Source organism: Photinus pyralis, unplaced genomic scaffold (assembly GCF_008802855.1).
Source record: "Photinus pyralis isolate 1611_PpyrPB1 unplaced genomic scaffold, Ppyr1.3 Ppyr1.4_LG1, whole genome shotgun sequence".
Taxonomy (NCBI): domain Eukaryota; kingdom Metazoa; phylum Arthropoda; class Insecta; order Coleoptera; family Lampyridae; genus Photinus; species Photinus pyralis.
Window position 1 is genome coordinate 31,600,904 of NW_022170249.1, and position 27,758 is coordinate 31,628,661.

The following is a 27,758-nucleotide window of genomic DNA, read 5'->3' on the forward strand; positions in this document are numbered from 1 at the left end:
CCGAGAAATTTTGGTGCAGTCGATTTTGGTAAAAAAGGAAGGTAATACACTGCCTTTTTTTTTGCTCAGAAAAAAAAATTGTCTCAAATCGACCAGAAAAAATATTTTCTTATAGAATGGGGCCTGTCGAATCCATAATTTCAAACAGTTCCAAGATCGGACTACTGGATCAAAAGTTACAGCCCTTTGAATTTTTTGTCGAAATTGGTTTCTAGTCTATAACTTTTGATTGAGAAGTCTGATCGAAAAAGTACGAATTGATTTGGATTCTACGCACCCAAATTAATATAGGTTACAGGCCATATCTATGGAACCGATAATTGCACAACTTCGGGAAACAAAGTTTGTTAACAAAAGAGGCCAAGAGAAATCGCTGGAAATTATTTCCGAGTTTCTAGATTTGCCGCTAGAGGGCGTACGATTCATGGTTAACCTTTTAAAGTATACCTTAGGTTAAATAGAAAAATGACTGTTTATTATACACAACAATCATACATAAAAAAATACATGCATTGCAATCTTGTATCTATATTGCACATATTGCTCTAGCTCGTAAAATATGAGGGGTGGGGGAAGAGGAACATCTCTATAAGGAATTGAATGTAACTTCGGTTTAGGCATAATAGGTCTCGTTGGAAAGAGCTCTCTTCGTGGAATCTGATTTTACTTGAATAGAGTCTTTAGTAAATGTGATGAGTGGTAGAGGGCGCGATGTGACATTAACATGAACTTTGTAAGTTTTTTTTACCATTTCAAATGGAACGATATAATTATTTATTAATTATCAATTATACTGAAAAAATGAGAATATCAATAAAAACCACATTTTGATATCTGTTTCCTAAGCAGAGATATTGCGAAAATACGAATATTCACAAATTTTAATTGCAATATTTAGACTCATTCAAGTTGGGTTTGAAATAACAGAAACACAGTACCACGTAAAAAAACTGTCACAGTCTCTAGTATCCTTTCATTAAACATTTTCGTGCGAATTATCACCACGCCGTTTGTTATCATGGCCTGCTTCTGTTTTTGATTTCATGTTTATTTAAATTTGTGTTCATTAAAGTAAAGAGGATGTTTTTCATACTTAATGATATAACATGAATAACGAATGATAACAATTATAACCATAAAAAGATTTATCTGACAGATCTGCTAACGCTTTTATTTCAAGGCCTCCTATGACAATTATACATATAACGGTCAGCATTTTAGAAAATCTTAAAACAAAAACCATACACAGATAGGTATATGGAATATAATATTGATCGATGTTTTCCACATTCGAAAGTGCAAAAAAATAAAGCAGGTTTCATTTGAAAAAATCCTGACCATTAATTTTAAAACGCCCTATAGAATGGCGATCAAAATCTAACACATTCGCGTGTAGCATCAGTCTTGTTGATTTTGGAAGACTTTTTGAACTTCAAGTCAACGGATCCATAGGTACAGGGCGTTAAAAAAGCAGTCAAATTTTGAAAAATATTGAATAACTTGAAAACCTTAGATGCTAGGTATAGGGAAATGTGGTATAAGACGACGTAGATTTAGAAAATACAGGGCGTTCTATTTAAAATAAGATCATGATAATATTTTCTTTCGATAGATCATGAAAAATTAAATGGTATGCGTGAAACATCCTGTATCACGAGTTTGGGATAAGTGTAAAAAGGAGGCAGGTGGAAGATATGACCAAATATGATAATTTTTTTCAAACGCGAAGTTCAAGTGATAAACAACGTAAATAAATTAAACTCGTGCCAAATTTACCTCATTAAACAACAATTAGCTAAATTTACTCTATTTACACCATCTCTTTGTATTGGTGAATCAACACAATACGATTTAATAATGCGGTATATTTATGTTTAATTCTACAATAAGTTAATCTATATCTAATTTTTTGAAAGATCCTTGAATATCGTAAGAATTGTAACTATTTTTATCCTTCACCCTCGACCTGTCGTTGGTGTTGGCAAGATCCTCCAAAAACCAATCTCTATAACCTTCAATTATTATTTTCCAATTACCTGAAAATCGGCAATTGTTCGCACGCTCACCTTAAAACACTCGATCTATTTACCTATAATATCATCGATAGATTCGTCGTTTCCGCCATATTCAGTTGGAAAGTATCTCCTGGGAATAACTGAAAACACCTCTTCGAAGTTTTCTCCATAGAAACTTGTCTGAAACTGTCCTGTCAGCGTTTCCAAAAAAAAATGGAGAAGATTAACCTACCCTTGATCCTAACTTCTTACTTATAAAGGGCTTGGCTAAGCCGAATAGCGTCTGTACATATCCCGGACAGTTGACAAAGTAGAGGGCCTTAATTCTACAAGGATAAGAAAGGAAGATATTGTAAAATATTTTCTTCAAAGTAAACGGGGTTAGTTGCTTCAGTAGGCTCAGCGAGAAACCCTTAAAATCGACTATCACATAATGTCCGATTACCATGCAGGTATCGTTCTCGTTCATGAACACGTCCATGACCATCATCGCAACCTTCATCACGTCATAAAAGTCTACCTTGTCAAACTCGAAAACGTCCCATTTCACTATGACGCACTCCTTGTCGGGGGTGCCAAACGGAATAATCGCGCTGAAAGCTCAATTTGGGGCGATTTTCTTACGGCGGAACGTGCGCACTTACCCCTTTCGCAATATCTCCTGTATTTCCGGTAGAAGTGGATCTCGATTGGAGAACATTTCAGGCGCTGCCGTTTCCAGCTTTACGAAGTTGGTAAATTTCTTCTTTACAGTTTGATTGCAAAATTTGCACCCCCTTACGTAGTTCAGTAGCCAAAGACCTTCTGCATGGTTTTCCGTTGGTATGACGAGAGATTAGTTTGTTTGGAACTTACCCGGCCGACATTGCACCCGGTACTCCGTTTGTATCCATTCTCGAAAATTCCGAAGAAACTCTTCCCGGTGACCGGGCGTTTCGTTCAGCTCGTCTCTCGCTTTCTTCTCAATTTCTTTTGTGAAAGGACGCGCGTACATATCGTAGGTACCTACAAGTTGACTGAGTGTGTTTTACTATGAAAGCCTAATCTTTGACTGTTATCGATGCTTACGTTCCAAATTGACCTCAGTGGTACACAAAGAAACACACACGCTAAACAAATACAAATAATTAATAGGTACTGGTCAGCGCAAAATTGCGCATAATTTTCTTGCCTTCTACTTCAAAGATGTAAAAGATTAGGGAAATACCTACATACTGTGTTTTGATGACGAAACGACCGATACAACAAATCCCCTTATCTGTTGCTACCAGAAACTTTGACCCGCACGACAAAGTCATATGTAGTGAGTACGTAATTTCCAGTGGCTTTGTTTAGTACCTACTAAGTGCCTACTTAAAACTAAATTTAGTAATTATACGAGTGTATTTATCCTGCAAATGGCTGGAAAATCCTACCGCATAATCGTTTGACATGGATTTAATTTTATAACTAAGTATAGTAGATAGGATCAGGGGCGTTGTGTAGACTCGCGTCCCTAAATTTAGGGGGCCTCTTGAGCTGATTCTAAAAAACTGTCCGTCTGTCTATACAATGATAAAACTTAAAACTGCATGCTATATATTATTGAATTTTATTCCCGAGTCCTTGACGATGCACAACAGTTATGAAATTGTGCACAAAAATAAAAACAAAAATACATAAATATTTTTTATTAATTTTTACTAATTAGCGAGAATGGTCTTTTGGAGGCCACAAAAGAAATACTTACATAAAAGTATGCAGATAAACTTTCCAACGATTTTCCTTTATAATATAAGAGATGGCTACATGCCTCGGTGAAAGGTTCGCCCGCAAAAGCGAAAACCCGGCCGTCAGAAGACGCGTTGGAACCAAAGAGCGTTGGCAATCAAACGTGTAAATTTTCCGAAAAAAAAACTGTCGATGTGCACGGCTGAATTTTTCAAATATTTCCTAATTTTTAAAATTCGTTATACTTAATCCGATTTTTCTCATATTTTTAATTATTAGTTGTACTGACTTTTGTGATTTTCAATTTGTGCTTATTTATTTTAAAATTTAATGTGCATCAGATTTTTCTAAATCTAAATTTTTTAAATGTGAATTTTTTTGAATATTTAATTTTATTTTTTTTTATTATAGGCATATTCGACCTCTCCAAGTTTTCAAATCAGTTTTTTAGAAATACTCATTATTTTATGAATTTTTTTAATTACCTAAATTCTCAAACCTCCGAATTTTGCTAATTCTTAGAATTTCGCTAACTTCTTGCTGAAATTTTTTTCTGATTGCTTTAAATTCTCCCAATTGAAAGTTCTGGTTCTTAAATTTTTTCATTTTTTGGATTTTTTTTAGCTCTTAAAGTATGTCTTAGTGTCCCGAAATGTATAGATTTATTTAGTTTTTTTCATTTTCTTCTGTTTTAAGTCTTTATGAAGACTGTTTTAATTTTTTATAAATATTCCGAATGTCTTAATGTCCCGAAAATGGTTTTATTTTACCAATTTATGCCGAATGTTTTTATTGTCTTCGGATTTTTGTAATGCTTTAAATCATTTTCATTTCTTTAATTTTTCGAATTTTTCTGAAATCTTCCTCATTTTTTTGTGCAATTGTTGCAATATTATCCTATTGGCACGTAAATTTAATTACGTCCTTTGTTTATTTACAAATTAACAATAAATTTATAGCAGTTTTGAAATGAATATAACAGTAAAATATTATGTACACTCACGAATAATACTGAAAATTCGTTTTGCTTATATAACAAGCGCCAGAACGTTCCCGAACAAACACGTCATATTTCTCGGAAAGATTACGTCACATCCGTTCTTTATCGCCGATGACTAATCTTTCATGGCGCCTCGATATCTATCGAGAGTTCGAGAATATTCGCTACACTGTCCCTCTCTTAAAACTGTTGCGTCTCGCAACACGGACGACGGTTGTTGGGGAGACCCAGTTCTACACACAATTCTCGTGGGATACTCTCCATTTTCATTGTCCGGCAAGGCATCACAGTGGATTTTTTTTTATTTTCAAAAATTTTTTCAAAATATGACATTTAGCGAAGGTCAATCAAAAGTTTTATTTTTTCGATAATGTACCTAAAAAAATGATGTGATTGTGGAAGAGGTTTAACTGTGCCTCAGTCCAAAACTTAGCCCCCTGCGCGATTTAGTTTCTCTCGACAAAAAAATTCGAAAAACTGTCAAATTTTGAGGGGTGTAACAGCGAAATCGTTAAAGTTAGGGGTATATCATGTTACATAAAAAATAAGTACCTACTTTTCAAGTATGTACTCTTCAAATCAATAATAAAATATGAGGTGTTCTATTTAAAAAAATGCAAGTTTGATACGCCACTGGAATACAGCACGCCTCTGGTGATCAAAAATATTTTAGAAACATGCCGGCGGTAATTGTGTACAAAAGACTTTGTTCTGTATTTTTTATGGTAACGGAGTTATAATCCGAGGGATCTTAGATGCTACACCCTGTACATTTTTTGGACAGTTCTTGTGTATGAGGAATGGATAATGCATTAAATGGCAAATAATTGAAAAATCGTTCCGTTTAATCCCATCGGGCATGGTGTCTAATAAAACTGAAATGGGCTCATTGAAGCACCCATATGTACAGGGTGGTTTAAAATCGTGGTTCTCCATTGGGATCTCCGCAACGGTGAGAGATACAGTGTAGCTCCTTTTTCTGACTCTGAAAATAACTGAGATACCTATCACCGAAAAACTGAAAATGTTCTCATTTTCTCTGAATCTGTCATAAGATTTCTGATGGGCGCTTATATGATTTTTACGGAATAAAATAGAGGACAAAAAGAAAAATTATTACGTGTCACATTATACTTTTACATAAATTTACAACAAAATTTCTAATTCAAATATTTTACATACAAATACAAAACATCCATGGATAATCAACCTGGCTATGATGGCGATGCATTCATTAATGTCAATGAATAATTAATGTCTTTCTTTGTTCTCTATCTCATTCCGTAAAATCCAATATGGCGTCCGTAAGAAGTATGAAGGGAAATTCTGATAACAGATTCATATTTTCTGAAAAAAAAGTCCTAACGGGAACCGTCCATTTCCTACGGTTTAAGCTAGGAAAAATGGAAACGAAATTTGACATTTTCAATTTTTTGGTAATATCTTAGTTATTTTCGAAGATTTTTCAAAATTTTCAAATGCGTTTTTTTAGTCACAAAAAGGGGCATCTTTCCTCCGTTTAACCTACACTGTATCTCTCAGTGTTACGGAGATTTCAATAGTGAGCCACGAATTTGAACACCCTGTACTGATTTTCAAAAATTTATTCGCATAATATGCCAGATTGAGCTCGGTGAACACCTTGTATACCGTATTTGCCCTATAAATACAGGGTGTAACGATATTAAGTATGTCAACAAAAAATGAGAAGGAACTAGAACAAGCATATTTTTTCCAAATGAACCGAAGGGAAACAATGGAGTTAGGCCCTCAGAAGTCGGATGCATTTTTTAGATTTTTTACGCTTCACTAGTCAGCTTCTTCAGAATCCCACGATAGTATCCCATTACTTCCCCCTTACAATGCCCTTATCCATTTATGCACATGATTTTTAAGCACGGCCGATCTTGGGGTATTTGGTATCTCCATAACGGCGCACCCCGCTTAGCAGCGCCCCCTAGGTTTGTTCCATACAGGTTTCTCCTTGTCCATCGCGCGATCCTAACTATGCCCGGGCTTCAAGAATACTAAGCTCGATTTCTCGGTGCAATGCTTCGAACATGATCTTTGTTCGAACTGTCAGTTGTTTTACTTTGACCCTATCAGGCTAGGGCACCACGAGGCTAAATGCGGTCCTGATCACCCCGCCTGACTAGCAATGATGATTGATACAAGTGAAGAATATAGCAAGGCAACAAGGGCGATCACAAGCGCATTTTTGGAAAAAATACACTTTCTATCCCACTCCCTATGGAGAGTACTCCAGAACCTAACGGATAATCGCGCTCGAGACCTAACTATCCTTTACCGCGCCTGGGCTCTCTCTCCACTAACCAGGTCCTACGATCCTGACAGCTATATTTTCAAATAATAGTATGATTCGAAAAATTGAATGTTGCAATTAAGAATAAGATGCGAGTACGTTATTGCCTAACGTGCAGTGGTGTACGGTAAGTTGCCTAACACGCGGCGCACAGTAGTCCATTATTTGCTTTGGATCCGTACGTTGAAAAGCACAATCCCTAATGGTTACCATACATGATCATGTTTCCCGTCAAGTTTACAGAGGGCTTGAAACGGGGTCCAGTAAACTGCATGATAAGCTACTTCCATTTCCATCCATTCCATCCATTTTAAATCGAGCCGTAAGAAAATGATTTTTAATTTTCAGTCTCTCATAATTTTTTAATGCATTTTTTAAGAATTAAAAAAATTGATTTATTCATTGGTTATATCGTGTGCTCCTCATACAGTGTGTCCCAGGTAGAACGCACCATAGGGCGAACGGCAATGTATTTTTTCGCGAAGGATCCACGACGCATTAGAAATTAGCGTTCAGCCAATCTCTTTTTAGCATGAAGCAAGCGCAATAACGTACGTTGAACGCTAACTTCAAATACATATCAAAGGCCTCGTGGATCCTTCGCGAAAAAATACATTAATTCTGTTTTCCTATGGTGCATTCAATATGGGACACCCGGTATATGAAAAAATTAATTGATATTGAGTAAATTGTAACATCGGTGTTTACACGTTTTTATCCCGTGTAGGGGCGGGAAAGAATACCCCTACTGCAGAGGGCACTGCATGTCGTAAGAGGCGACTAATCAAAGGCGGACCGTCTGCCATCAGGACGATTAATAAAGTCATTTCGACGTTATTGTGGTTTTTTACGATTTCTTAGACCCTAGAGCAGGTTTTGTCCGGCCCACTAACATAATTCATAGTTAATACTTCATATCATACGGTCCACTCCACCAAGTTACATTAAAAATTCGAATTAATTAATATGATTAATGATTATTAAAGTCACTAGATATAGAAAGTACCGCAATCATCCGCCATTTTTGGGCAAATTTGCTGCCAACTTAAAAAAATTGACAAATCAAATTTGAATAGCTGCCATTTTTTATAACCTAACTTCATAGTACTGTCATGTTTTATAAAAATATATACAGATATCTCCAAACAGGTGGAACAATCCCTAACATTAAAGTTACTAGAATCTGGTAACTTCCGCCATTTTTGGGCAAAAATCATGCGTTCTCTCTCTACACACGAGCCCAAGGGATTGCGGTACTTTCTATATTTAGTGACTTTAATGATTATGTTACATGTGCGGCATCTAGCGGACGCGATCCGAAGCTTCCAAGACGTCTGAAATCCTCTTTGAAGATGTATTTCTTGTTTCAGAGATATAGACGGGTATTTGCCAGAATTTATTATATGTACAGGGTGGGACAATAAAACGACACGTGTTTTGGGATTAAGTAACAGTTTTAGGCCATATATTGCAACAAATCAATGAAAATTTGGATACAAGCTGAATATATCCATGTCAATTTTTGAAAATAGGTGGGGCGGGGGGGGGGGGTGAACACACGTTCTACCCTTCATGGTACTTTAATGAAAGGTCTCAACGAGAGGAATTAATTTCTACCAACCATAGCCTCCTACGCGACTCCTTATAGTGATCGGATATAAATAATTCCTTTTATCTCAAGAACAGATTGTCGAAGGATGGTATTCACAAAGGGTGATTGGGACGTCTGGAAGAAATATATCTATTGGCGAATATCTCGAAAACGCTTTGTCGGCGGAAAATGTGTTTTATCTGCACAAGAGTTGTGCATAATTTATACTGGTTAAAATAAGATGTTTTACTATTCTAATTTCTAATGGACGTTGTTGTTTTAAGAAAATCGGTACTAAACTTCATTAGGGACTTAAATAGTTATTAATTAGAACTCGACAATTCCCATTTGTCAACGTCGTGCAAAGTAAACACAATTCTTGGAGTAATTCAATATTAATTAGGCCCGTTCGGTTGACTAATTCTAAGCAAGTGCTCTCTTTATACGTTGGCACGTTTAAACTTGACGTTGATATGTTTTTTGTTGACTTTCCGCGCCTTTCCTTTCAAACAGAAATAATTTCCGTGGGTACCGAAACCATTCATTTCGGCCGTAACCTTCCCACATGTTAAAATAATAAAATCTTTCCTATCGGATTGCAAAACACTGGTTGGTGATAAGTCTGTAAGTGTACGTTGATCTTCGATGGTGTCTCGGTTACGAATAACAATTGATAACCGAATTGTACGTTGAACTTCTCACAATGTATAAACGTGCCTATACAAAGGAATTGCAAGAAAAGGCCAAAAGAAAACTTAACGAAACACCGAAGCGCAAAGAAGACGATGTGAACCACATAGTCAATTGGATTTCAAAGCAACCGCATTTCAATGCCCGAACAGGTGAGAAGAAGCGCAACTTATCATTTCCTCATTCAATTTGTAGACGAACTGTGGGTCACAAACTTTTTGCGCGGTTGCAAATTCAGCACGCAGAAGACGAAAGAGAAGTTGAAATATTTGTACAAGACGAGACCACATGCTCCCGAGTATTTCTCAAGGCGCGACCCCTTTCTACCGGAAACACAAGAAATTCTCAACCAAAAGTAAGCCCCGCTCCACCACCCACGTTCTTCATATAGTGTTTTTCTAGCGTATTTCTCCCGTACGCCTCCGCAAACGATGAGTTGATCATCGTGAAATGGGGCAACGTAAATCCTGACAAAGTATCCATAGTTGACGTATTCAGGGTGGCGTTCATGATTTTGGACATCTCCATCGCAGACAGCGACACAATTTTAATCACGGGGATCCACATCGTAATCGACCTGAAAGATATTCCAATCGCTTGCATGAAACAAATGACGCCCGCGTTCCTAAAGAAGCTCGCTTACATAATCTGCAAGGGTTACGCGTTGAGACTCAACGGAATATACTTCATCAACTGCTTCCCCTACTTCCAGACGGTGTTCGGCATTTTCAAGCCGTTCCTCGACAAGAAAATGCTATCGAAGGTTCACCATTGGCGAATTGACGAATTACTTACTCTCAGTTTTAGATGAAGTTCTACAACGAAAACGAGGAGCGACAAATTTTGAATGACATCCCGAAGGCGGCACTTCCGCGGGAGTACGGAGGCAGCGGCGAAAGCATCGTCGAAATCGGACGTAAGTGTTACTACCCCGTCTCTAAACCGATGCTGAGTATTTTCCTCGGCAGCTCGCTGGAAGTCTATTATCGAGAGCTTTAGGGATTGGTTCATCGAGGACCAAAGGTTTAAGTTCGACGGTCCGCTTCAGTTCGGCGGCTGCCTGTTCGACATGGAAGGTTCTTTCAGACAGCTCGAATTAGATTAATTCTCTCGGAGGGTCGCCCGCCAAAAATCCCCACTCCCTTGGGCTATATACTATAGTTAGAATTATATTTATAAATAGGCAAAGTCGCATTAAAATCTAATTAAAGACTACACTCGGAAAAATTAGGTGACTTACCACAAATGACCCTGTTTATGTTCGAAGTGTAAGAAGGTGAGTCAACCTTCTGTGAGTGACCGATAGCCGTTGAGAGGAAAATTTATTAAACAAAACCTTGTGGTATGAGAAATAGTTAAAGGCAGACCTTTTTAATGGAGCACCCTATATAGTGATCAATCAGTATACACTGTGTCCAAGATTAGGATGTCAATCATAGGGATCTCCGAAACCATACGATGGTCTAATTAGGGAAACTGTTTGAGCTCCAGAAGACACTGTCCAGAGATTTTCCATCCAACGTTTCGTTTCGGAGAAATCATAATCAAGTAAAACGGCACACAAAAAAATTGGGAACTGTTGGTTTCAACAGAATGGTGCACCCGCGCACAATGCCTTATCGTGCGAGAATACATATCGGACAAATACAGGGGGTTCAATAACTAACATTAAAAAATGAGGAACTTTTTTTCCATATTTTTATAATTGTCTTTTTAACCTCAAAGATTAGGATAGCATGGTATAAAGTAGTATATTGTCGAACTATAGGCTATTTAATAGTTTTTTATTGTAACAATGCTATTAAGTACGATTTGAAAAATTTGTCAGTTACCTATGGCTCGTCGTCATTTCTTTCTGGATTGTTTTTTTCGTCACCGCAGATTTCAAAAATTATTGAAAATCCGAGCTGGCACGTTCAAATTCCTCAATTGTTAACATTCTCACAAAATTTCTTATGCTTAAGATAAATAATCATAGCGAATATTTCAGAAATCCCGATAGACATCGAGGCGCCATGAAACATTACTCATCGGCGATGAAGAACGAAGGCGGATGTGACGTGATCTCAGGACCGGCGGACGCCGTTTTAAAAGGGGCGACCGCATTTCGTAACATGTAAGCTCTATTTCACCCATATAAATAATTAATAATAAACAATCCGGCAGCGTCGTCCTATCGTGAGACATCCATTACACATTTACAAAATGTACAACTCGGCATGAAACGAATACCTGAAAATGGATTATTCTGAATACGGTTGCGGATATGGAGCTTTCGTTATAGCAAGCAAGTGCTTTTCGGGCATTGCGCCGACGTACTCCATTGGGGGTAAGTACCAAATTCACGAGATTTTTACCCATTATCGTCGTGTATAATACAAAACTCAGAAATTATAGAAATCATTACAAAACTTCTGAAAATTCAACCGGTATTTAATTTAGACGTTCAAAATAGCGGGCTTAGCTTCTCGCGTCGTTTCCATGAGAACAATATTGTTTTCTGTTCTGAATTTCATTTTATATCGAGCTCCGCGTCCCATTTTTAATTTGGCGTTTGAAACATTAAACTTTTATTGGGAACCGCTGATTTTTAGTTTAATGGGGGCTATTGTCCTATTGTTTTAAATGTCGCAGTGGGAATTCCCGCTACTTAAAGACCTAATGAGAAATGTTAAATTATTGGTGAAACGATCTATATCCTCGTTGTTCATTTAGAACAGGATTTATACGCCAGCCCAAATTTAGGAACGTTAGCATAAGGTAACAAGGAAGAATTCAAGTCAAGGATACAATTAATTAAAAACAAAAATAAGGAAAACGCTGCCAAACGCGGAACAATAATCACATTAGGAAACAAACCAGCAAACGATGCAAAACAATCGTAAGCATTCTTGACTAGGTCGACGCATCAACACTTCCTATTTTATTAGAATAGTAGGTTAAGAAACAATTGCGGTGATATAAATAGCGTAGGAGCATAGTAAATAAACATTATCAAATCGTTCTTGATCTGTAGTGCATTCGCAGTTCGGAACTAAGCGGTAATCCCCAGACGAATTTACATTGTGTAAGTGTGCTGGGTGTGCCGTTACTTACCCTAACTGTACACTCGTAGTGAAGAGAAACTTGAATCGATATTTCAACAATATTGTTTTCAGTTCTGAACTTCATTTTATATCGCACTCCGCGTCCCATTTTTAATAATAATTGAATGTACAATGATTCACTTTGTCTACCCTTGTCGTTAAAGTAATCACTTTATCTACCCCTACGATTAAAGAAACACTCATTCGAACCTATAAAATAAAATTCGTTATTTTAAAACCAAATAAGTTTTTAAAAATGTTTTCGCGAGAAACAGTGGATCCTCTCCCCAGGCGGGCGCACAGGAAGCTATATAAAGCGCCCTTGAATACTTGCGAAAATTTTAGAAAGATTTTTGTTTGCTATATAAGCAAATGGAGAGAGTTCCAACTTCGACACGCGTGTTATGTTATAAATTGTAAGTGATAAATATTAATTACTGTTATAAATTACTTGATTTTAATTAAATAAAAGCAAGTAATTAAATTTACGTTAATTTCGTGGAGGGATGTATTTCTTTTCATTTCCGTTTAGGGATGTATCACCTTGGCTTGGGGTGGGAATTGGTCTACTTGTTATGATTGCATAGAAAACTCAATATCAAATGCCCATTTTGGGACATTTAGGAACGTACCTAGCACCCAAATGGAACATTTTGAATTTTTGATTTATTTAGAAAAATTGTTTACTTTTAATTCCCAATATCATTCATTGATTCATTAATGTACAATCAGTGTCAAAAATAATGTACACAGGTGGTAACCCCAAAGGTGACGTTACCTTTTTCAGAAACCGTGTGATTTTGACTGTACATAGCAATTTAAAATACAGCATGACGTTTGAATCCCGTGGCGAGGGTGAGATTTTACCCTGGCCCGTCGTGGACGTCGTATTTTTTTTATTTTACCGACAAGTACCACAACTGGGAGACGTGCCTGTCTCACCCCCGGTACAACAAGACATTTTCCAAGAACCTGTCAACGAGAAATCAATTGTTTTTCTAACCCCCTAACGCGACGGCGGCGGAGGCGATGAATGCTCTTCACTGATATCTTCCATTGTGTACCTTTTCCTAGATCCTCACTGACAATAGTGACCCTCGTCATCGTCGGCCGTCCAAAAACAATATGTTTCGTTGCAGTATTTTTAAAGTCCTGTTCCGTGAAACGGATTGTCGAATATCGAACCGCAACGTCCTCCGCACACGTATTGAATCCTAATCGCGAAAATTAACCACAATAACACTGACCTTCGCGGAAATTGGTCAATGCCAAATGAATTCGTCTGATATTAATATGTAACGTTACACGAATTTATTTACATTCAAGTATTTAACAATATATAGTTCGCGAACGTACCTAGGTAACTTATTTAGAATCAGAACATTTATTTATATCGCGCTATAACTTAAACATCACTACTAACAATAAACATTTTTCGAATATTTCGTTTCCTGTTCCGCGCGACACGATGACGCCATTTTGTTCCAATATATGGGTAAATCCGTCGTCACATTTTTTTTTGGCTCAGATGTCGATGTAAATATGTTGTTGTCGGCTCGATTTGTATCAAATAAAGAAATGTCTGAGAATTTACGAATGGTCGGATTTTAAGAAAGTGAAGAATCTATCGAACCCGTAGAAGAGAAAGAAACTGAAGAAAAATTTCGAGGAGGAATCGGAAGAAATTGTAGAGAATCCTCAAGATCCCGAAGAATGTGAATTGTCGGAAGAACTCAAAAAAACGAAGAAATCGAAGAATCGAACAAATCTTGAAGAATCTCAAAAGAAGAATTCGAAAAAAAACGATAAGATTCGAAAATTGAAGACATTGTCAAATCCGAAGAATTCTAGGAAAGAAACAATCCGAAGAATTTCAAACCATTTGAAGATTCAAAAGAGACGAATTGAAAGAATTTAAAGAAAGATCGGAAAAGTCTTAAAAATCGAAGAATCTGACGAATCTACAGATCTGGAAACTAAAGAAGCTGAGAAATCTCAAACGTAGAATGCGATCGAGCCGAATAACTGAAGAAATTGATGAATTGGACGAATTCAAAGAAATTGGGAATTACGTAGAGCTTTTAATAAAATGGATCTGTGTTTTAATAATTCGAAGAGCGGAATCCAAAAAACATTTTGAAGAATTTGAAAAGAAATTAATTGTTGGAGGCGCATGAAAATTTATGAAAGAAGAGACGGCAAAATTCGGGGAATTTTAAGAATTTAAAAAACCTTGTGAATCTGACAAATTTAAACAATTTCAAGATCGGAAGGTTCGAATAACTGGGGAAATCATGGGGAACCTGAGGAATTTGAAAAATGCAAAAAGTTCTAAGAAATGGGAGAATTTAAAGAATGAAGAATTTGAATAAATTCAAGGAAACCAAAGGGTATGAAGAATTTAAAAAAAAACAGAACAATCCGAAAGATACATCGAATCCAAGTATTCCCTAAAATTTGAAAAATCTCAAAACTTCGGAGCACACGAAGGTAGCGGAAGAATTGAAAAAATCGAGACAAAAGAAAAGTGCCACGAATTCGCATTATTCGAGGCGTATGAAGAGTTAAAAAAGAAGAAATGGTATAGTTACCGAAGAATTTAAACAATTTGAATCGGGGGAATCTGCTAGAATTGATAGAATTGATATAATTTATTTATATGCAACGTTAAAAGCAGCGATTTAATCCGAAGAAAAGAAATATTTTGGAAAATTTGAGTACACCGAAAAATCGGATAAATTCGAAGCAGGAAAGGGTCTAATAATTATCTAAGGGATCTTAGGGAAAATTCGAAGAAATGTGAACAATTTCAAAAGAATGGCGCATCTAAGAACGATTAAAAAATGGACCAATCACGACAATCCTAAATGTTCAAGGAAACGTAAACAAAAGGATTAAAAAAAATTCTTCTTTTCTTTCAATTGGTCCAACGAAATTTACAGTTTGTCAAAAACAGGTACGAATGAAAATTTTCATTTGTTTTATATTAAAAAATTCCACTGGAAAAGTTGAAGGCCCTTTGGCATTTAATTGGGATTCTGTGCATAATTGGGGCCCTAATTAGGGCATACGGTGCTGTGCGCATTTTGAAATGGCAACGGCATCGTACCTACTACCGTTTTGGTACTTCAAAACGACCGCTCGTCATCAAATTACTAGGAAGTAAACGTCAAGGACCTTAATCTAAATCGATACATTTACATGACTTTATTATTGCGACGCAATTTAATTTAATATAGAAAGACGTAAACGACCTACGGGCAACCAGTCAAGTTTTGGCGGGAAAGCATTTCTTTAATCGTCCACAACCTTTTTACTACTCGACGCGTTTTGTCAATATTTAGAGAGAGATGAATATAATGCAGTTGTTCAATTCATCATCGCGACTCGCCCCGTCCTCCTTCCGCCAGCGTCGCGCGTCTATTTCCCTCTCCGTCGCGTTACTACTACCTGCTGCAGTACAGTACTCCGGGAAGGAACGCGACGCGATTGGCCGACCGGTTCAAAACAAACGACGCTACACCCAAACCGAAACTGTTTTAGTTCGGCTTTTAAGCGCGTTAGAAGCGTACGTTTTACGCCTTGCACGTGTGATCGAGGCGTTTTTTTTAATAGATTGACACATTTCCGAGTGAATTACTTAAACGAAGTGGAGAATTTGGTTGGTGATTGTGAGGGATTTTAGTGAAAATTGTGAAAGTGCGTTTCGAGTAGAAGGACGCAGGCAGACAGGCCCGTTGGGAATGAGATGAGCAGTTTTCGTTTGGACGCTTGTTGTTGTTATTGAGTAAGTAGGGAAAATTATTGTCAACTTTTAACCTTCCACATTTTTCCAAAGATAAGTCGATTGACGCACTTTGTTTTTTTTTTAATTCATTCAACTGTTTTTACCACAGCACTCTGGGCGAAATTCGATAAGGTTGGTTCACAACGTTCTTTATTTACAAACGCACGCAGTTCTCGCAGAAATTTGTGCGTGTCGCAAGGGGCGAAAGGGGGGGAGGGTGAGATAAAATAGCTTGCACGAGAGATAGTTAATGAAATTCCACCACGGCCGCATGCAAACTGTTGCCAATTTTCGGTCGCGTGCGTCGCGAACATCTGATGTATCTAAATAAAGGCATTTTGACTCCTCGTGATCGATACTGAGAGTATGACCCGATCACCAGCCAGAACAACGCGTTTTTGCGTTCTTTCTCAAAATATAAACAACGAGGGAACGACTTGATCTTTAGTTTCTTCCTTGCACGGTCGCGTACCTGTTTATCTTGTGCTCTATTGTTACACCCCCTCCTTTCTAAAATAAACTTTATTCTGATGAACAGCTGCATTTCGGCGTTGTCGACTTTTAGGGTAAATATTCCACTTACCCTAATCAATGGGACTAATTACATTGAAAAATGTACAGTATACGTTTTTTAACCCCGCTGTCTCACTATTGTATATACCTATATACGTAAAAATCAAATTTAAAGTGAATCGTTAATGACTCAAATGCAATTTTCGTAATGATAATACTCCATTTTTGGGGCACTTCCCATAGCTCGAGTTTTTATTGGCGACACAAGAGACCGGGATGCTCTAAGAAACTGTTGGGAGTCCGAAGTCGATTACCCCTCGGCGACGTGCGTTTTGCAAGTTCGACCCTAAGAAAAAAAAATAAAACACTCGGACCAAAAACTATAGAAGAAAAAAAAATCACCACGTTAGTATAACACGCTCGGGGATGGCGCCCAGATGTCGCCGATCCCACATCATGCAATCTCGTCCCTATAGTTGTTAATTACACGGCCCCGGTAGGTTAGTAGAGGATACACTCCTCGTCTTTCTACAAGCGTTCTTCTACGGGCTCTCATTTGCTGCCTGCCAGCCGGCCCTTGCAGTCTTGGACACAGTCACAAACACCTTAGGAGAGATTCCTATAAGTTTTATAGTCTCTTGGAGATTTTTGGAAGCGTTTGCAAACAGTTAACTCGAAACGCTCGTAAGTGTCTTAAAGGCTCTTCGAGATCGGGGAACAAACTTAGTTTGCGTGTTTTCACAACTGCAGGAGGAATAAAGAAAAAATAAAAAAATTCGTGAAACTTTATACCCCCCTGTAGTTTTAGTTTTAAACTAATCTAAAGCATTACCCCCTTCCGAATCTACATCATATTTAGGAACACCCTGTATATTTTATAGGATATCTCCGCCATTGTAATATAAAAAAGTAAGATAGGCATTATTTGCTCTTTTGAGGTTAAACTTAAAAACGGTAAAATGTGGGCATTTTCGTTCGCTTAAGAGACACGGGGGACATTAAAAAAATTCTCAAATTCAGAATCACCCTATATTTTCTCATTTAAAAAAGATACAGAAACAGTATTTAAATCGAGATTTAAATTCTCTTTTCAAGAATATAACACAGCAGGGACGATATTCAAAAAGATTAAAAAAATGATTCAAATTTAAAAAAAATTCTTCAAAATCTTTTTTGAATCTTTTTGATTATTGTATTTTTTATTGCAAAATAGTATAGAACAACTCGAAACCTACTGCAGGAGCACCTCTAAAAAGCATTATGCGGGTCTCTCTGGACGCAAGCTTGTTGAGGGCCTGGAACAAGAAAGGGATAATAAATAAATAAATAAATCTACAACTAATTAATAACGGATAATTATGATTTAAATTGATTTATTTGTATTAATTATTATGTATCCCATCCTTGTACATAATTAATAACATGTAAATTTTTCGCATACGAGCGCGAACTTCACTAATAATCGCTTCGGCTTCGATGTTGGTTCGCACTCTCGCATTTCCCAGACATTTAAAAAATGCCTACCTATTTTGCAGAAATTTTCAATGTTTATAAAACGTGAGGTGAAAAATTTTCAACATTTTGTAACCATTCTGTGAAGCACTTTATAGAGATTGTTGAATAATCTGGCGTTTTCAAAATAAATATGGAGCCAGGAAAAAAGTTATGAGACCTAACCTCATTTTAAATAGAAATGTCAAAAAAACAGCAGTTAAATTCCCTTTTTAACAATGGAAAACAGCAGGGATGATTCAAATTTTTCTTTCAAAAAAATTCTTTAAAATCTGTTTGAATCTTTTTGATTATACCTCATCTTTTTAAATAGAAATTTCAAAAAACAGCATTTACATTCTCTTTTCAACAATATGTTATATTTCAATATTATATTCAAAAAGATTAAAAAATGATACATCGTCCTATCTTATGGTTTCGGAAATCTCCATCATATACATCCTTATCTTGCCTAGAATTTTTAGGTCGTCGCTACGATTTTTTGACCAATAAAACCATAAAATAGAGCCTCCCCAAAGAAAGTCCCAGAAGCCTTTACTTTAGATGTTTTGTATTTTTCTTCCAAATATACAGGGTGGCCTTATTGGTCATGCACACAGTATTAGGATCTCGAAATCCTTTAGAGTTACAAAGAAAATGTGTCGAATTGCTGTTACTCCACCGCCTACTGCGTATCGATCCAAAATTGACGTTTTTCGTCAAAAGGTGATAGTCTTCGTTAATATGAGAGATGAAAATAATGCAAAGGCAACAGTTTTTTGCATTTTCACATAACAGTGGCGTAGAAATAATATTTTTTTTATAGAAATCGTTGGCACAACGTTTTTTTTGGAAATAACGCCGTTTTTTCATGTTCACTTGTTTTTATGTCATACATGGTTTACCAAAATAGGAGCATTTAACCGACTTGTATGTTACTTCCGAGATAGGGGGATAGCCTCACTTCTGCCTTTTTGACCCGAGGTTTCCATAGATAATTTAATGTCAAGAAATGGCGTTGCTAACTGTCGCAATTGTTAATTAAAGTTATCCGCATGACACACGATTCACCAAGGGCATCTAATAATTACCAAGAGAGCCTCGAAGAAAGTCAATAAAAGTGGGCCAAGCTTTGGTCCCTGTGACCCTCCTCTAGAGATGGCTAGGGTGTCAACAAAGTAATTATTCACGTCGTCAATTACGTGTTTTTTTCTCGGAATTATCCGTCTACGTGTGATTATCCTAATTTACAAGCAAACTGAGCATACGTAGCGCACACGTGCGTTAGTAGTAAGGAAACCGAGGGGACAAGTCATTGATCTACAATTTACTATAATTAAAGCACCTGTAAGTAAAGTTTACGGCGACGGCGGAAAAAACAAAAACAGCGTTTTCGTAAATAATAATTTTCGAGTAGTATACTACGCAATGACCTGAATTCGAGCTATTTGGGCCAACGGTTTGTGCATTACGTTCTTTGTCGCGCATGCGCGTGCTCAACGTTGCCTTGTAATACAAAACAGTTCGGTCACGAGGTGCTGGAAATGCCTACGACGCAATCGTTTTATAACAAAAATACTCGTCCACTAAATTTGTTGTACGCGCACTTACTAGAAGGAAACGTATCCTGTTTGGGAATGATTAAACTGTATCGAATGTAATAGGATGCGGTCCTCTTCGTTTATTAAAATTATTTATAATAAAACCGATTTGCATAAACAGTAAAACGACATTCCAATCGTGCTCGACTTTTGTTTTAGTAAAAAAAAAACAAACAAAACATAAGCTACAAAGATCCGGGAGCCGAAATATCAATTTCACTTTCACTTGCAAATTCCAATCGGGCCATTTTCACCTTAAAGTTTAGACGATTGGACAGCGAATTATGGTCAAAAGGAAATGATCAAAATATTTACATTCAAAACATTTCAGCCACAGCGGTTTCATAACAAAATTGCATCGAGGTTTCCATAAAGCTCTTTGACAATTTTGAATGTCATGACATTCGGACTATTTTGCCAAAATTTGCAGTAATTTTTTTCCAAGCATACCGTGTGCTGTCAGGATGCGCGGTGTAAGTAAATCGACAAAACTGAAGAATACTGTTCTTTTTGTAGATCCTTTAATTAGAATACCATAAAAGATAACATTCCCCCCCCCCCCCCTCAGAAAGTAGTCGCGGGTGGAAGTTATAGGTTTGTACAAACACCCTGTAGATTTTAATATAGAAAGACACTTCGATGATTATTTTTTTAACTTTCCGTTCATTTGTTTATGTAAGCGAATTGCATTGTGTTCTAACATCGATGCCGAAGTGATTGTTAGAGAAGTATAAAGTGTGTACAGGTTGGTTCAAATTTGTGGCTCTACCCTCGGGCTCACCATTGGGATGTGAGATAGTTTTGTGATTGATTTGCAATTTTTGAAAACTTTTGAAAGTATCTGAAAATCAAATTTCGTTTTTTTTAACTAGCTCAAGCGGTCGGAGAATCTGAATCTGTTACCAAAATCTCCATGGCACGCTAGATATAGAAGCAGGGTTCTACTTTCTTATTTTTTTTGGACGCCGTATTGGAAGAGATAGAGGACAAAAAAGAAATTCATTTTAATCCATCGTCACCATAGCCATGTTGATTCAGCAAAATCTAGTTACCGGTGAATGTTTTGTTGAAAAATGAATGTAAAACATTTGGTTTTGTTGTAAATTTTTGTAAAAGTATAGAGTGTGACACGCCATTATTATTGTTTTTTTGTCATCTATCTCATTCCGTAAAAATCCAATATGGTGCCCATAGGAAATAAGGAACTAGTAACAGTATGAATTTGAATTGAACCACCCTGTACAAGTGAGAGATAATTGATAATTAACTGTTATAAATCACGCAATTAAATTTACATCGCAATATTAAATTCTCTTTTCGAAACATTAACATTAAGAAATTCAGAATTTTTTATTGAAAAGTTTTGAATCTTTTTTAAAGATTTTTAATATTTTTGAATATCATCCCTAGTGTGTTATATTGAAAACAGAATCTAATATGCTATTTTTTACATCAAAATATACTTACATGGTGTTCTATTTAAAAAAAAAATGATGTTAGGGTTTAGGTTTTACCCGATCCCGTGTACCTACTTATTTTGATTATTCACGAACCATTATAAAGAAACATTTTTCTGCATTCATAATTCAAAATTGATCATTTTTTTTATTGTCCCCCATATCTGTCATTTGACCATTTTTGAGTTTGACTTAAACCTGTTTTTTAAAAATAAGTATAATACGTGGCCGGGTTCTCAAACCATCATTCTTTTAATGGAACACCCTGTATATCTTATTCTAAAAACATAGGATTCGGTGTTTTTTTAGTCATAAAATACATTTTATTTAGGAACATCCTGTATTTAAAAATAGATCCTACTATCTTTTTAAGGAGAGATTTTTTTAGTCGGCTCATCTGAACACTCTTACTCGAAACGCGCAATCTAATTGGTGCTTCGTGCTTTAATCCGACTCTAACGCACTTCGAGAGTCACAAACAGAAGTTTCTTCAGACCGTAGAGCACTTAAAAACCGTTAATAGTTATTAAGAGATTTAACAGCTTTATCTTTCTTTAAAAAATCTCATGGATGGTTTTTTCTCCACTGGAGACCTAGTAATGATCTCCGAATCTTGAAGAACATTTAAGACACTTACGAGCGTTGAGAGTTATCTGCTTGTAAATGCTTCTAAAAATCTTCAAGAGTCTTCGAAAGAATTTTCGTGAGTCTCCGAAGTGTCCAAGTAACTACGAGAGACAGTGGAAACCTTTAAAAATCGTCTCAGAAGCTTTTGGAGTCGTTAATCTTTCGCTATTTGAGAGTCGAGTCGTTAAGTGCGTTTGGATTAGATTTTTTAAATTAAACAAACTGCGTTTTGTCCGTACCCACTTTTGCGGTTAGCCCTTGAAGGTGTTCTGAGCGGCATTTAAATTTTACCGTGTTAATGGTCTGCTTTGATTCACCTAACTTAGTTGACTATTTCATAGAAGAAGCCGTAGAAATCATTATAAAACTTTTAAAAATTCTGTAGGTATTTAATTTAGACGTCCAAAATAGGAAGTTTAGGTTCTCCCGTCATGGAAACAATATTGTATTCTGTTCGGAACTTCATTTTATATCGTGCCCCGCGTCCTATTTTTAATAAAAATGACACGTTATTGGAATACATAATCATTTGTTTCACTGTATCTACCCTTACGGTTAAAGAGACACTCAGCCTACTCATTCGAACCTATTACAATTCCAATTTATCGTCTGCTATAAAATTAATACTTTTTTTATTTTTAAGTCTCATTTTAACCACAAGAGTAGATAAAATGAAACAGATGATTGTGCATTCTAATGACATCTGTCATTCTTACTTCAAATGGGACACGAAGCACGAAATAAAATGAAGTTCAGAACGTAAAACAATGCTGTTTCTATGGAAACGACCGCGACGGCATTGTCCATTTTTTTGTAATATTTTGGAAAAAGGATGGATGGAGCAAAAAACCCTCAGCCTCTCCTAAACTGTTTTTCTTCGCTTCACTGTCTCTATGATATTATTTAATGTTTCAGTTCATCCATTGTGGGGGTATCAGATAAGTTTCGCGGTCAGGTGAATAACAAAATAATGTATGCCGCTTATACAGGACAATATCCTTGTGACCACATGAAATGAGCCTTCTTTTGTGGATTTTTTGTAGATTGAAAGGTTGTAAGATCTGGAGGCGCGTGAGAGGTTTGTCTAGAATTCCTGGAGGTTGGATGAGCATGTGGTCATCTCCATCAAAGACTGTCCTTCATGAACGAAAGATGACCAGAGGGTAACTTTTACTATTTTACCAATTTTTTATTATTTCGGATGGATTTCTTTTTGCGTGTGAAACGTGACAGTTTCGAATGAGTTCACGAGAGCAAAAGGAAGCGATTCGTCGTCGATAAGGCGACTTTATCGACTCTTTACTACAAAATAAACAATGGATAAACGAGTCGTTTCGCATTTGATTTGTAAATAATGCTCGTGTTTTCTGTCTCGGTCTCGGGGGCAACGGACACTTTGCGTAGACGTGCGCTGGAAGGTGCACAAATAATTACCCATCCATGGGAATTACGAACGGGTGAGTAAGCAGTGTCATTAGTTTTGTTTGTTTGGTTCGCCGACTTCCGCTGATTATTCCCAAACGCGATTTTGCAATGGCTTCTGTTTACTGCGCGAAAAAAAGGAGACAATTAAGCGATTGTGATGAACGTGGGTTTGGTATACTCGGGAAAATTGTGCGTAGTTATAAGTCAACATTCCTAACCTTCTGAATTGAGGAATGTCATGACGAAGTTTGTCTGGTATTTTAAAATTAGTAACGTCGATTTTTTTTCTAATTGCTCTAATCAACCTATTTTTAGCTACGTACGGGTTTTCGGTACCTACAAATAAACAAGTTCGCTCGCGCTCAATTCCTTTTCATTTTGCAAGACACACACAAATCGTCATCGATTCGTTGAAATGACCCCGCACGAAAGGGTACTACGCAGTAATACACACCTCGCACGCACGATTATTTTTAGCACCTTATATGGTTGCCCCAAAACGCCCCCCTATCTGCTAAAAAGTGTGACAATTTTCATAACAGCTTACTGTCTCGTCTGAAGTTAGCAATAAATATGCGCATGAATAACTAAATTCTATGTGCAATTTTAATACCAATTGCGCGTTCGTAAATTAGCACGATTTTGCCCCCGAAAGGGGTACAAAATTATAAACATACATATCACGAGAAAATCACTCGGTGCCCCTGCGGAAGGTCTTAAGTTGTTTTATACTACCTTAAGAATTAGGAAAACCCAATTCGGAGTAGGCGGCAGAATGCTCGAAACTGATCTGAACACGGATGAAAAATTTACCTCAACCCAGGTTCGAACACCCGACCTTCGGATTTATAGCCCAATGCTCTACCATGGAGCTACAAAGTCATATCATGTTTCTAATTTTATTCGAGAGATAGGCACATAAGCACAACCAGAATAATGTTTGGAGGATCCTGCGTCCCATGTCTTGCTGGAAAACAAGTTGATAAACAAATTCATATTTTTTCTCATGGATAATTCTGAATTCTTCACGCCAAGGTCTACTAACAGGATTTAAGTGTTTACCGAATGTATTAGATTTATCAGGAAATCTACACTACAGGATCTATCACCCTGTATTGAATAATGAGTAAATGAGAGAAAAATTTCACACCTACAATCGGAAAGTTTGACATTACGTAGGTAGTTCGCGGTGTGAATTTCGTCACTCGGTCGACAATCTCTCTCTCGCCCACCAAAACAATCAAACAAACAAAAAACAACCCGAATCACGTGACCAAGGCCTTCTTGGAAAAGAACGTGCGTAAGCGAAATCCGCACGACAGGTCAGGTATTAATTTTTCCGCGGTTTCTTTACCGTGAGAAACCGTTTGATAAGAATCGTATCCTGCGAACGAACGTATAAATAATTATATTTATTTTGCGGTTTTATTACTGACCTTTCTGTGTGCCGCCTAACTTTACTTTCACTAAACAAAACATGAGAAATCGGGATAAGATTACGTGCGCTTTTGCTTCACTCACGCGTTAAGAAAAAGGATATCCGAGTGATAAAAAATGAAAACATTACGAACGACCGACACGTCCTGTTTTGATTCTGAAAATTTTGGTCCTTTTTTTTGTAAATTCGTGATTAATACGCACGAGATTCCTTCTACGTGTGCGGCGGCTGGTTGCGAAAGGTACGAAGGATGTTTGTTTGTTGCATGGCTGCATTCCGTCGTTGCAATCAAGGGCATCGTCCGTAAGTCTTTACACCTACTGAATGAACTGTGATGAATTGCCGCTTTGTTTTCTAAACTCGATCTTAATACAAAAAAAACCATTTTAACAAATTACTAGAAGGAGGGTCTAATCTTATCATTATCAAATGTCACCCTGTCATGACGTTATTTATTTAAAATAAAGAAACTTTTCAATGACCCCACTCAACTTGGCTTGTGTGACAATGATTCTGAGTAAATGCCTATTCACTCTGAAGAAATTTCTAAGATCCAGATAATATCTCCGCAACCATAGAAGATACAACGTTTCGTTTCGGAGAAATCATCATTGACTTTATTTTTTTATGCCCCGTAAAAAAAGAACACACTGTATTGAGTTGCATTTTTCACTACGAATACAACGATATATGACACACCAAAAAAAAGTTGGGAACTGTTGGTTTCAACAAGATGGTAGACCCGCGCACAACCCATTCTCTGACAATTTTGACATGTGTCGTTCAGACGTTCCACTTCGCTTCGACTTTACCAATAGATATGTCTCATCCAGACTACAGACGATTCATTTTGACTTTGTAAGTATTCTCCTCCCACAAACCGTTTTCGAGATATTCGTTTTGAAAGTTTTGACATCACCTAAGGATATATTTCTTCCAGACGTCTGAATCTTTCTTCTCCTTCGGCGATCCGCTCTTGAGATATAAGAAACCATAATCGATCACGATAAGGGGCCGAGGAGGACTACGGTTCGTAGAAATTAATTCTTTTCATTGAGACCTTTCATTAGAGTACCATGAAGGATCAGCCCCCTCCCCCACCCCCCCACCAAGGAGTCATGCAGGAAAATACTTAGTGTATAGAAACAAATCCATTTAGGTGAGCCCTTTCCGTGTGTTCACTCCCCCCCTCCCCCCCCCCCTTTAATTCTTACAAAATGCGCTAAAAATAAATTCTACGTAGATTTTTTTTTACATTAAATAAAGAATTAAAATCGCTTTCAAACTAAAACCACGCAACTTTGTCTAATTTAAAGTTTGGGAGGAGTGCTATCATTCAAAAATGGTGTTATAGGGGAGGGGTAATTTTTTCATATTGTAAATTGTCAGATTAGCAATAAAAATCCACCTGGTGGTTTCAGGTTTTTCCTCGGGTTTTTACCAATAGTACAGGGTGTCCCATTTTCGACATTTTTATAGCGTAACTTCGTAATTGTTAGTACTCTCAGAAAAGTAATATAGGCGTTATGTGCCCTTTTTGGGTCAATCTTAAAATAGTAAAATCAAAATTTGAAAATACTCGCGTAATAGATCAAAGCAGATCTTATTCAATAGAGATACCTACGGAAATATGTTTATTACAAGAGTTTCTTTATAAAGGTCGGTAACTAATCTGCTGTTTTCAAAACAAACATACAGGGTTATGGGACCTAACCTCATTTTTTTATGGAATACCTTGTATATTTTATTTTACAAATTACATCAAGTAATATTGAATTGTTTAAAAGTTTTTTTGGTTTATTTTTGAACATAGAATTGAATATGCTATGTTTTTAGAAAGTATACCGGGTGTTCCATAAAAAAATGATGTTAGGTCCAATAACTTTTTTAGCTGACCCCATATATTTATTTTGAAACCGGCAGATTATTTACTCATCATTATAAAGAAACTTTTCTAATATACATTTTTCCGGATCTAACGTCATTTTTTAAATGGAACACGAAACGCATTTAATCGAAAAAATGGCTATTTAAAAAAACACCATAGGGATATTTATAAAAATAATTTTGAATTTTTAACTTTATGTACAGGGTGGCCAAATAAGAATGCGAGGTACTGTATCTGGGAACCTGTCCATTGTAGAGGCTTGCGGTAAAAAAATTTATTACTAAAACGGCCACGAAAAAAACCTGGAAAATATTTTTAAGTTTCTGCAATGGCCGCTAGGGGGCGTAACTGCAATCTGGAATCTAAAAAAGTGATTTTTCTGTGAATTCCGCTATATTAACCTAACAAAAAAATGTCCGGTCTTTGAAGTTGACGATAATCTGAACAATTTTTGTTTGACAATTTTTCCTGTATCTCTAAAAATGAAGTGGTGGGGGGTATTTAAAGGTTTCCGTAAAGAACACTCTGTATCTTCGAAACGGCTGATCCGATTTAAACAAACTTGGGTTAGTTCAAAAGAGCTATTCTTCAGCTACAACTATTATACTATTTGAAGTTTTGTTAGTTTCACATATCACCGCTTGAGGGCTTTTTTCGACATTCCGACAGAAATGGTTCATTTTCTCAAAATAATTAAATGCATTGGTTCGATTTTTTTTTCATGAAAAAGTAGCTAAATGATGCCTAAACAAGTTCGCGAAAATCGTGATGGCCAGCATTTCGAGCATTTACGGCGGCATTAAAAGCTTCCTTTTTTAAATCGATCCACCTTAGAGCAACAAATTATATAAGAAAAATAATTCCGGAAAAAGTAGCTTAAAAAAATAAAATTTTGAGGGTATAAAATTTTTTTTGGCCTAAATTTTAGGTTAGGAACAAGATATCGAGATGCGCTTTTCGCGAGCTTGTTTAGGCATCATTTAGCTCCTTTTTCATGAAAAAAAAAATCAAACCAACGCATTTAATTTTTTTGAGAAAATTAGCCATTTCTGTCGGAATGTCGAAAAACGCCCTCAAGCGGCGATATGTGAAACTAACAAAACTTCAAATATAATA

At 36.6% G+C, this 27,758-nt stretch overlaps 2 protein-coding genes across 9 annotated transcripts in view; one reads left to right on the plus strand and one right to left on the minus strand.

Moving 5' to 3' along the window:
• Positions 1-1,845: 1,845 nt before the first annotated feature.
• Positions 1,846-3,351, minus strand: LOC116171046 (retinol-binding protein pinta-like). 6 transcript variants are annotated; one of them, XM_031491036.1, is made up of 7 exons: positions 3,227-3,351; positions 3,084-3,124; positions 2,871-3,020; positions 2,660-2,819; positions 2,248-2,608; positions 2,090-2,195; positions 1,846-2,036 (listed from the first exon to the last, which is right to left on the minus strand). In XM_031491036.1, the coding sequence occupies exons 3-7, from the start codon at positions 3,007-3,009 to the stop codon at positions 1,891-1,893; spliced, it is 912 nt and encodes a 303-aa protein (XP_031346896.1). In that variant the 5' UTR covers positions 3,010-3,020; positions 3,084-3,124; positions 3,227-3,351; the 3' UTR covers positions 1,846-1,890. The 6 variants fall into 6 exon arrangements, with proteins under 6 accessions (XP_031346896.1, XP_031346146.1, XP_031343934.1 ...); XM_031490286.1 differs by having other exon boundaries at positions 2,871-3,031; XM_031488074.1 differs by having other exon boundaries at positions 3,231-3,347.
• A 37-nt stretch (positions 3,352-3,388) lies between these two features.
• LOC116175937 (retinol-binding protein pinta-like) overlaps positions 3,389-27,758 on the plus strand; it is a 38,842-nt gene continuing 14,472 nt past the window's right edge. Inside the window, exons 1-6 of one of the 3 annotated variants that reach the window (XM_031495450.1) lie at positions 3,389-3,468; positions 9,261-9,481; positions 9,525-9,684; positions 9,732-10,092; positions 10,137-10,245; positions 10,298-11,310. In XM_031495450.1, coding sequence (XP_031351310.1) covers positions 9,343-9,481; positions 9,525-9,684; positions 9,732-10,092; positions 10,137-10,245; positions 10,298-10,434 — 906 coding nt within the window. In that variant the 5' untranslated portion in view covers positions 3,389-3,468; positions 9,261-9,342 and the 3' untranslated portion in view covers positions 10,435-11,310. The other 2 variants (XR_004146637.1, XM_031494680.1) reach the window with 2 other exon arrangements.